Source organism: Ovis aries, chromosome 12 (assembly GCF_016772045.2).
Source record: "Ovis aries strain OAR_USU_Benz2616 breed Rambouillet chromosome 12, ARS-UI_Ramb_v3.0, whole genome shotgun sequence".
Taxonomy (NCBI): domain Eukaryota; kingdom Metazoa; phylum Chordata; class Mammalia; order Artiodactyla; family Bovidae; genus Ovis; species Ovis aries.
Genome location: NC_056065.1, coordinates 29,790,282 through 29,802,334, shown reverse-complemented (window position 1 = coordinate 29,802,334; position 12,053 = coordinate 29,790,282). Strand labels below are relative to the sequence as shown.

Sequence of the window (12,053 nt, the reverse complement as noted above, 5' to 3'; positions counted from 1 at the left end):
AGAAAAGGCTACAAGTAAGAATCAATAGGAAATGAAAAATCCCACTAGTAAAGGTAAATATATAAACAGGCTGTGGATCAACCAATTAAACAAATTAGAAGATAAACGGGCTTCCCTCATAGCTCAGTTGGTAAAGAATCGCCTGCAATGCTGGAGACTCTGGCTTGATTCCTGGGTCTGGAAGATCCACTGGAGAAGGGATAGGCTACCCACTCCAGTGTTTTGGGGCTTCCTTTGTGGCTCAGCTGGTAAAGAATCAGCCTGCAATGCAGGAGACCTGGGTTCGTTCCCTGGGAAGATCCCCTGGAGAAGGAAAAGGCTACCCACTGCAGGATTATGGCCTGGAGAATTCCATGGACTGTATAGTCCATGGGGTCGCAAAGAGTCAGACATGACTAAGCGACTTTCATTTCACTTCACTTCATGAAGATAAAAGAAAAAAAAAATTGTGCAGTCGTCTATTTTGGCTTTTGAGCAGCGAGCAGTTAGCCCACTTTTGGTAACAATATCTCATTGTGGTTTTGAGCTTCATTTTCCTAATAATTAGTGATGTTGAACATCTTTTCATGTCCCTATTGGTCATCTGTATATCTTCTTTGGATAAGTGCTTATTCAGGTCCTCTGCCCATTTTTAAATTGGGTTGTTTGTTTTTTTGCTGTTGAGTTGTATATGTTCTTTATATATTTTGAAAATTGACCTCTTATCGGATGTACGATTTGCAAATATCTTCTCCCATTCAATAGGCTGCCTTTTCATTTTAATGATGGTTTCTTTCTCTGTGCAAAAGGTTTTTCATTTTATCGATCCCATTTGTTTATTTTTGCTTCTCTTTCCCTTACTTTTGAGTCAGAGCCACAAAAACACTGCTAAGACTGATTTCAATGTGATTATTGCCTATGCTTTCTTCTAGAAACTGAATGGTTTCAAGTCTTACATTCAGGTATTTAATACATATTAAGTTAATCTTGTGTATGGTATAAGATGAAGTGCAGTGTTAGTCACTCGGTCATGTTCGACTCTTTGCAACCCCATGGACCGTAGCCTGCCAGGCTCCTCTGTCCATGGAATTTTCCAGGCAGGAATACTGGAGTGAGTTGCCACTTCCTTCTCCAGGGGATCTTCCCGACCCAGGAATTGAACCTGGGTCTCCTGCATCACAGGCAAACTCGTTACCATCTGAGCCACCAGGAAAACCCTATGATGTAAGATAGTGGTCTAGTTTCATTCTTTTGCATGTGACTAGCCGATTTTCCCAACACTGCTTATTGAACAGATTCTCCTTTTCTCACTGCATGTTCTTCGCTCCTTTGTCGTAAATTAATCATCCATGTATGCATGAGTTGATTTCTGGGCTCTCAGTTTTGTTCTATTGATCTCTGTGTCTATTTTTGTACCAGTATCATACTTCTTTTTTAATTGAAAAATTGAATGAATTCCTAGATATTTGAAAATATAATTCCAGAGAAATTATTTAAAAGCCTACCATTGAAAGAAAAAGATAAAATCAGAGCAGACTTCATAAAAAACAGTTTTGAAAAAGTGAGTAATTGACATTAAAGAATACTGTATTATTTTTCACTTTTAAAAAACTTTTTGTTTTGTACTAGGGTATAGCTGATTAATCGGAGAAGGCAATGGCATCCCACTCCAGTACTCTTGCCTGGAAAATCCCGTGGATGGAGGAGCCTGGTAGGCTACAGTCCATGGGGTCGCTAAGAGTCAGACACGACTGAGTGACTTCGCTTTCACTTTTCACCTTCATGCATTGGAGAAGGAAACAGCAACCCACTCCAGTGTTCTTGCCTGGAGAATCCCAGGGATGGGGGAGCCTGGTGGGCTGCCGTCTATGGGGTCGCACAGTCGGACATGACTGAAGCAACTTAGCAGCAGCAGCAATGTAGCTGATTAATAATGTGGTCATAGTTTCAGATGAACAGAGAGGAACTCAGTTGTGCATATACATGTATCCATTCTCCCCAAACTCCCCTCCCATCCAGGAGGCCACATAACATAGAGCAGAGTTCCATATGCTATACAGCAGGTCCTTCTTTGTTAGTATCATACTTTTTTGATCATATAGTTTTGTAGCATAGTTTGAAACAAGGGAGTGTGATGCTTTCAGCTTTGTTCTTCTTTCTCAAGATTGTTTTGACTATTTGGGATCTTTTGCAATTCTATACAAATTTTAGAATTATTCTACTTCTGTGAAATTTGCCATTAGACTTTTGATAGGGATTGTATGAATCCATAGATAAATTTGAGTGGTATGGGCATTTAAATAATATTAATTCTTCCAACTCATGAACATGGGCTGCGTATCCATTTATTTGTGTCTTCATCAGTTTCTTTCATCCGTGTACAGGTATTTCACCTTCTAGGGAAAGTAAGAAGCTATGTTAGGACAATTAAGAAGCAAGATAATATTCTTAATTTAGAAATAAAAATAAATTAAGAGGAGAACACACCTTGATAGAAGAGGGGAGCAAAGGGAACCAGAAACTTGAGCTGGCTAGGGTTTTGTGTTATAAAACTCCACAGTGGTCTCTTGTTATTGTCATCATTTAAGATGTCTCTCAAAGTGCCTTTAAAAAATATTTTCCTGGGTTTGCCTCCATAGAACCACAAAAAGTCAACATTTTATTTGATTTTGTAATGATGTAAGGATTTTGGTATGGAAAATTAACATTATCCTGAAATAGATATGCTGATAACTTCCACTGGGGGCAAGGAATTTCCAAAATTAAAACAATTTTTTTTTCCTTAAAGAAGCAATAATACATACCTGGTATTCTTGATTTTTGTCCCGGTTCTCAATTGCTTGAAATAGCTCTTCGCACACATTTGGAATGATACCCTTGTTTGCACCAAACCCAATCATGGAATAGCTTTTTCCAGAGCCAGTCTGCCCATAGGCCAAGAGAGTAGTATTATAGCCTTGCCAAGCACTGTCCAGAATTCCCCTGCCAAGATCATGAAAAACCTCCTTCTGGAAAGAAAATTGCAGGTATTATGTTCAGCACAGACTTTTCACAGTACTTTTAAAATCTAACATTCTGGTTTTGATGAGTTCCACCTTATTTAGTATCATTCAACTTACTTGAAATATAACTCAGATGCTGTCTTAGAACCAATGGAATAAAGCTGGAAACCAAAAAAGGATTTGTCAGTTTGGAAGATACTGATCACCGTGGGATCACCACAGATCTTCAACTAGCTAGTACCCGTCAGTAATGGACTTGTGTATTTTACAAAACATGGACTAGGTCTTTAAAATTCAGCCATTAGACAAAAATTTCAAGGCTCCAAGGGACACAGACCAGCCAAAGTGTTTTCTATTGGGTTGACCAAAGTGTTCATTTGTTTTTTTCTGAAAGATGGTGGTAGTAGCCCTTAATAGTTTTTAACTTCATTTGAAACAATTTTGTTACATTGCATTGTGACAGCTGTCATCTCAGTGTACATTTAGAAAAACTTATCAGAAATTGGTGAATTTTTGTATAACCATTTTAATATTGAAGATGGAAAAAATAAAAGCAACATTTTGGCATATTGTGCATATTATTTCAAGAAAAAAAATTATGCAGTGTATGGAGAAGGTGCTGTGACTGATTGAATGTGTTAAAAGTGGTTTGTGGTTTCCCTGGACATGTTCCATGGTCAAGTAGACCGCTTGAAGTTCAAGGTCAACTATCACAATTCTTGCAGTCTTTTAAAACTGTCTTTTAAAAACTGAGATAGAATTGACACATAACATTAAATAGTTTCAAATGTATAGCATAATGACTTGATACATGTATTTATTGAGAAATTATTACCAAAAATTCACACCCATTACTTCACAGAGTTAAACATTTTTTTTCTTCAGTGAGAACATTTAAGATCTACTCTCTTAGCAACCTTCGAATATACAATGTTGGATTGTTAACTCCAGGCATACCTCAGAGATACTGTGGGTTCAGTCCCAAACCATCACAATAAAGAAAGTAATGCAGTAACGTGAGTCACACAATGTTTTTGGTTTCTCAGTGCATAACATAAAAGTTATGTTTACACTATACTGTAATTTATTAAGTGTGTAATAGCATGACATCTAAAAAAAACCAATGGATATATCCATTTAAAAATATCTTACTGCTCAAAAATGCTACCCATCATCTGAGTCTTCAAGGAGTCATAATCTTTTTGCAATAGTATCATCAGAGATCACTGATCACAGATTACTATGAGAAATAGAAAGAAAAAGTCTTAAATATTTGGGAAAGTTACTAAAATGTGACACAGAGACATGAAGTGAGCAATGTTGGAAAAGTGGCACCAGTTGACTTAGGCTTGCTTGATTCAGGACTGCCAGAAATCTTCAGTTAGTGAAAACAAAAACAAAATGCCCAAATACTGTATCTGAAAAGTGTAATAAAGCAAAGCACCTGTATAATCACCATGCTATACATCACATCTCTAGGACTTGTTTATCTTACTGGAAGTTTGTAACTTTTGATGATCTTCTCCATTTTCACCCATATACCAGTCTCACCCTGCTCAGCTCCAACCCGGAACACTAACCCCCTGCCTCTGAAAACCACCAATCTGTTCTCTGTTATCATGTTCATTTTTTAAAATATTCCACATTTAGTATTTCTTTCTCTGTCCAGCTTATTTTACTTAGCATAATGTCCCCAAGGCCCATCCATGTTGTTGGTGGCATTTCCTTCTTTTTAATGGCTGAATGATATCCTATTGTCTATATATGTATGTATACATACATAGATATTTCTTGGTGGCTCATATGGAAAGAATCTGCTTGCAGTGTGGGAGACCCAGCTTCGATCCCTGGGTTGGGAAGATCCCCTGGAGGAGGGCATGACAACCCACTCCAGGATTCTTGCCTGGAGAATCCTATGGACAGAGGAGCCTGGTGGGCTACAGTTCATGGGGTTGCAAAGAGTTGGACATGACTGAGTGACTAAGCACAGAACTGCATATATATATATATATATATATGTATATATATATATATATATATATACACACACACATTTTCTTTATCCATTGCTTTGATTATTGTAGATCTGTCAGTTTCAGTTCTTCATAATTAATGTTGGCTACTGTAAGTCCTTTACAATTCCATGTAAATTATTGAAATAGTATCATTTCTGTAAAAAGTTACCATTGGCATTTTGATTGAGATTTTTTTGAATCTGTTGATCAATATGACTTCTTAATAATGTTGAGTCTTCTGATTTGTCTTCCTCTTCTTAATGTTTTTATAGTGCACAGATTTTGCATAGATTTTGTAAATTTAACCAACTATTTCACGGTTTTGATGTTGCTGCAAATATTTCACAATCTTACTTACAATTCAGGTCAGTTCAGTCGCTCAATCATGTCCGACTCTTTGCGACCCCATGAATCGCAGCACGCCAGGCCTCCCTGTCCATCACCAACTCCCGGAGTTCACTCAGACTCACGTCCATCGAGTCCGTGATGCCATCCAGCCATCTCATCCTCTGTCGTCCCCTCCTCCTCCTGCCCCCAATCCCTCCCAGCATCAGAGTCTTTTCTAATGAGTCAACTCTTTGCATGAGGTGGCCAAAGTACTGGAGTTTCAGCTTCAGCATCATTCCTTCCAAAGAAATCCCAGGGCTGATCTTCAGAATGGACTGGTTGAATCTCCTTGCAGTCCAAGGGACTCTCAAGAGTCTTCTCCAATGCCACAGTTCAAAACCATCAATTCTTCGGCGCTCAGCCTTCTTCACAGTCCAGCTCTCACATCCATACATGACTACTGGAATAAACCATAGCCTTGACTAGACGGACCTTATTCGGCAAAGTAATGTCTCTGCTTTTGAATATACTATCTAGGTTGGTCCTACCTTTTCTTCCAAGGAGTAAGCGTCTTTTAATTTCATGGCTGCAGTCATCATCTGCAGTGATTTTGGAGCCCCCCAAAATAAAGTCTGACACTGTTTCCACTGTTTCCCCATGTATTTCCCATGAAGTGATGGGACCAGATACCATGATCTTCGTTTCCTGAATGTTGAGCTTTAAGCCAACTTCTCCACTCTCCACTTTCACTTTCATCAAGAGGCTTTTTAGTTCCTCTTCACTTTCTATCATAAGGGTGGTGTCATTTGCGTATCTGAGGTTATTGATATTTCTCCTGGCAATCTTGATTCCAGCTTGTGTTTCTTCCAGTCCAGAGTTTCGCATGATGTACTCTGCATAGAAGTTAAATAAGCAGAGTGACAATATACAGCCTTGACCTCCTCCTTTTCCTATTTGGAACCAGTCTGTTGTTCCATGTCCAGTTCTAACTGTTGCTTCCTGACCTGCATACAGATTTCTCAAGAGGCAGGTCAGGTGGTCTGTATTCCCATCTCTTTCAGAACTTTCCACAGTTTATTGTGATCCACACAGTCAAAGGGTTTGGCATAGTCACTAAAGCAGAAATAGATGTTTTCCTGGAACTATCTTGCTTTTCTGATGATCCAGCGGATGTTGACAATTTGATCTCTGGTTCCTCTGCCTTTTCTAAAACCAGCTTGAACATCTGGAAGTTCATGGTTCACATATTGCTGAAGCCTGGCTTGGAGAATTTTGAGCATTACTTTACTAGCATGTGAGGTGAGTGCAATTGTGCAGCAGTTTGAGCATTCTTTGGCATTGCCTTTCTTTGGGATTGGAATGAAAACTGACCTTTTCCAGTCCTGTGGCCACTGCTGAGTTTTCCAAATGTGCTGGCATATTGAGTGCACCACTTTCACAGCATCATCTTTCAGGATTTGAAATAGCTCCACTGCAATGCCATCACCTCCACTAGCTTTATTCATCGTGATGCTTCCGAAGGCCCACCTGATTTCACATTCCAGGATGTCTGGCTCCAGGTGAATGTGAGTGATCACACCTTCATGATTATCTGGGTCGTGAAGATCTTTTTTGTACAGTTCTTCTGTGTATTCTTGCCATATCATTCATTCCCTATTAATTGCCTTATTGCCCTGGCTGGGGCCTGCAGTGGATGTTATATAGAAATAATGAGATTGAACCTTCTTGCCTTGTCCCCATTCTGAGGGGCAACACATTCAGTGTTTCACCATCAAATGTGATGTTACTTATGTATTTGGGGGAAGTTCTACTTCTAAGAGGCTCCCTCCTATTTTAAATTTGCTGAGAGTTTTTATCATGACTGGGTGTTGAATTTCATCAATTGCTTTTTCTGCATCTGATCATACATTTTTTTCCCCTCCTGGTTCTGTTCATATGATGAATTACATTGATATATTTATATGTTAAACTGATATTAAGTCCCATTTTATAATGATGCATTTTAAAATACATACTGTTGGATTCTATTTGCTAAAATTTTGTTAATGTTTGTGTCTATGTTCATGAAGAAGGGTATTGATCTGTAGTGGTTTTTGTAGTATTTGGTTGGGTTTTGGTGTAATATTGGCTTCAAAAATGAATGGTCCTTCTATCATCTACAAGATTTTTTCTTTTTTTCAGAATTATCATTATTTCTTCCTTTAGTAGAATTCACAGAAAAGTCATCTGGGCTTAGGTTTAAATTTCTTTAATAGATATAGGGATACTTGAGTTGTCTAATTTTGTGTGGACTTCAGTAGATTGCATCCATTTCATCTATGTTGTTAAATTTATTGGCATTAAGTTGTTAATAATATTCTCTTATTATTTTTTAATGTCCGTAAGATATGTAGCAACGTCTGTTTCATTTCTCATCTTCATACTTTGCGTCTTTTCTCTTTTCTCCCAGGTTTTGGTTTCATTGATTTTTCTCTATTATTTTACTGTGTTATATTAGTCTTTTTTAATCCCTTTCTTGCTTTTTCTATACTTTTCTTTTTCTAAATTCTTAGGTGGAGGAACCTAGACTGTTGATTTGAGATTGTTCTCTAATATAATCACTTAATGCTCTAAAAAGCCCTGATTTGGCTGCATCCCACAAATTTTGATAAATGTTTTGATTTTCATTCAGTTCAAAATACTTACTAATTTCCTGTATTCTTTATTCCCTGACCTATGGATTATTTAGAAGACTGTCATTTTCTAAATATTAGTGGAGTTTCCTAATAACTTTCAGTCATTCCTTTCTAGTTTAATTCCATTGTGGTCAGAGAAGATACTTTGTATGATTTCAGATATCTCACATCTATTGGGACTAGTTTTATGATCCAGAATATAATTTACCATAAAGTTCCATGCTCACTTGAAAAAAAGTGTGTAGTGCTGTGGTTGAACGGAGGGTAGCAAAATTGTTCTATAGTTGTCAGTTAGGTTGATAATATTGTTCTGGTCATCTGTAACATTGACTTCGGGTTATTTGCTCTATTACTCAGAGAGGAGTGATGAAGTCACCAATCAATGGTAGATTTGAATATTTCTCTTTCAGTGTCCATCAGCTTCTGCTTTGTGTACTTTGAAATTCTGTTAATACGTACATACCCACTTAGGATGGTGTGTATGAAATATTTCTTGTTCTGAAGTCTACTTTGTGTGATGTAAATATAGCATCTGTAGTTTTCTTGTTCTTAGTGTTAACACGAATATCTATTTATTTATATTTAAATTGTGTTTGTGTAGACAAATATGGGTTTCCCAAGTGGCTCAGTGGTAAAGAATCTGCCCACCAGTGCAGGAGATACAGGAGATTGAGATTGTGTCCCTGGGTCAGGAAGATTCCCCTAGAGTAGGAACTGGTAGCCCGCTCCAGTATTCTTGCCTGGAGAATCCCCTGGCGGCCTCAGTCCCTTGGGGTTGCAAAGAGTGGGACGCAACTGAGCATGCAAGCACTTAAGATGACATCGTTGGATCCAGCTTTTCCTATCAAATCTGATTATCTGTACCATCTAATTGGCATGTTTATTTACACCTGATAAAATAACCAATGGTTGGCAGTAAATCTACTATCTTGCTATTTGTATTCTGCTTATTTCATTTCCTCTTTGTTTTTCCCTCCCACTCTTTTCCTGCCATGCTCTAAGTTTTTCATAATTTCATTTTCCCACAGCTGACTCATTAGTTATACTTTTTTGGTTAGATTTCAATTTGACAGAGTATTTTAAGGGGTGGTTTAATAAAGGCATAATCTTTGAGCTGAGTTTTCAAAGATGAGTAGGTAGACAAGAATAGAGAGAAAAGGTTGGGAGGAAATGAACAGAGCCTCAGTAACCTGTGAGAAAATCTCAAGCATACATGTAACTGGAATCATAGAAAGAATAAGGGGAGGCCAAAAATACTTGGAGAAATTATGGTTGAAATTTTTTCAAAGTGGAAATTACAAACACATAGATTCATGCAGGTTAATGAGCTCTATCCACATTGAAATGACCACTTTTCCTTTGTACCCCATTGTATCCCACATATGTTATTATAGAACCTATAACATTTGAATGCACTTTTTTGCCTGTCTCCCTACACCAAATTCTGAGCAACTTTCAGGCAGAATAGTGTATGGCACATCGTAAATACTCGATAAAGCAAAATTCTCAAATGCCAAGTGCCACACAAGTTTGGCTTATTTTGCTTATATCAGAGAGGAAAATATAACTGACTTGACCAATATTCCTTTTTCGAAACATGTAAATACATCAAAAAAATAACAGACTTAAGTGTCTAAAGAATTATTTAGGCAACAGCTACACTTTTGGACCTCATAAAAAATCAATGTACTAATATATTGTTAACACTTAAAAAAAAAACAAACTTCTATTGATGCTATTTTAAAGTAATTTACCTGGCCTGCAAATTTACTGCCAGGATCAGCTGAAATAAATACACCATCTTTATCCTTTTGAAATCCATTGTGAGACCAATATGCCAGGTCAAAAGTAAACGTCTTCGTATGTTCTGGATTCTTAGGGTCTTGTATAATGGTGGTGGTCCTGGAATGCATGGAAATCACACATTTGCTCCCAGAATTCTTCTCTCTCTATAGTCAAATCACAAATTTGAGTCAATCATTACAGTTTCCCTGTCATCCAATTTTTTTGCAGGTCTTTACATCTAGTAAGAAATTAAGCTAGTAACTTACTGTTCATTCATTTTGTTCTCTGATTATTCTTAGCAGCTGTTATGACAATAGTTGCTGTTATGTGTCCTCAGAATTTTTGAAAGGCTTGTCTCTAGTCATATTAACTTTCTGAGAATAGCATATCTAACACTCAACTATGCTAATAGCATAAACTATAGCATCAGAGATCCATTCCCAACATGACAACATAAGACGCTCCACTGTCCCACTCTCCAACAAAACTGGTGAAAAGTAATAATTAAAAAATGAAAATGAAAAAAAAAAAAGGAAATGGAATCGGTTCTAAGAGCAACAGCCAATGAAGAAAGATCTATTCAAGAAATGTATCAAATTTGGTAAGAAAGGAGTCCATGGTGTTTAAGCAAGACTATTCCTTCTCTCTCCACCGTCAGCTCAGCCAAAGAGAGACAACTCCTGACTGCTGGAGCTGAGAGCACAGGGCTCCCTTTCTCCCTGGGTCCCAGGAGGAGGGATTTCTTCCTGAGAGGAGAATGTCAGCATTTCTCACCCTGCTCCCTTCTACCTGTGACAGAGGCTTCATGTGGGAAAGTATGGGTGAGAGGTGGGAGCTCCTTCTTTTACCCAGTTTCCACACATGGAACAGAGACTCTGCCTAGGTTGCCGCGTGCTGAGAATCCTGGGGTGCTGATCACACTTGCCCTGGCTCCCGAGGTGGTGGTTCTTTGCCAGGAGAGACAAGCTCAGACGACTGCAGGTTGCTGTTCCACACTGACCAAACACTGGGCTTCTAGAGCAGGGCCGTCATACAGAGTAGCTTCCTTGTGTCCCCACCCACAAATCCAGAGCCCTGGTTTAGAGATCTTGCCTGGGCACTTAACCTCTTCCCAAAGGAACTGACTTCATTTGCCCCCTTAGAGTTTTCAACACTAAGAGCACTCTTAAGAACAGAGGTGGCTGTGATGAAGGGCAATTCGGATATCCAAGGTAACAGGTTAAAGTACAGGTTCTCTGGTTTGGCTTCCCTGGTGGCTCAGATGGTAGAGAATTGGCTTGCAACGCAGGAGACCCGGGTTCAATCCCTGGATAGAAAGATCCCCTGGAGAAGGAAACGGCAACCCACTTGCCTGGGGAAATTCCATGGACAGAGGAGCCTGGCGAGCTACATGGGGTTGCAAAGAGTTGGACACAACTGAGTGACTTTCACTTTTTTTTGGTCTGGTTTGCTGGGGAGGAACCCACCTGGACTCAGAAAAAATATCAATCGCTGATCTCAGAAACTAATCCTTTAAAAGGAACCGGAATTTGATTGAAATAGTTTTTAGAGCAATTTATGCCCCTGGTCATTGTTGAAAACAGAGCAATCGGTTGGCAATCAGTGGACTTCACAGTTTGGTATGGTCGAGAGAGAAAGGGGACCCTACGAAAACTGTCACCATCCCATAGTGACCAGGTAGGAGATAAGACTTCACTAAAATAATCCAGCCAATCACTAAACAAATGTTGGGGAAGTTCATACAAGTAGTCTTGTCCAGGCTTCAGAAGCAGCAATAGGTCTTTGACTGACCAGAGGCCCTGAAAGGAATTACATGCCAAACTGCTGACTGGCAGGAACGCTGAAAGTAGGTCTTGAGAACCAACAGTTAAGGGAATAAATAACATGGATGGGAATGAGTCACAAAACTTCCTGGGCCTGGGGAATCTGGCCAGTTCCCAGGGATCAGTGAACATTCTGAGACTGACAACTAGAAATATGAACATTTAACACAATAGCCAAAGCTGCATATTTGCACGTAAGCTGATGACTACCAGCCAGCCTGCAGCTTGGTGATAAAAGCAGGACTCCTTTGGATGGCACTCTCAAGTCTCAGCCATGGAATGTAACTTCAAACTGGGAACTCAGATTGCTGTTCCAGAGACTTCCCAGTGTTCCTTAACTCTGGATTAAGTAGGGGTTCCCCCAATTTGGTGATGTATATGGATATGTTTTTCCTGCTACACTGCTTGTGGATCTTCCAACTGGGGCTGTGGCTTGAATCTGGATGT

The 12,053-nt window shown here is 38.9% G+C and overlaps 1 protein-coding gene across 1 annotated transcript in view; it reads right to left on the bottom strand.

Annotated features, from left to right (window-relative positions):
• The window catches only part of LOC105607283 (kinesin-like protein KIF28P), a 71,975-nt gene that overhangs the window by 53,921 nt on the left and 6,001 nt on the right, over positions 1–12,053 (bottom strand). The window contains exons 2-3 of the mRNA XM_027976323.3: positions 9,753–9,947; positions 2,784–2,987 (exon numbers count right to left, since the gene is read on the bottom strand). Of these exons, the coding sequence (XP_027832124.2) occupies positions 2,784–2,987; positions 9,753–9,947 (399 nt within the window). The remainder of the gene's footprint in view (positions 1–2,783; positions 2,988–9,752; positions 9,948–12,053) is intronic.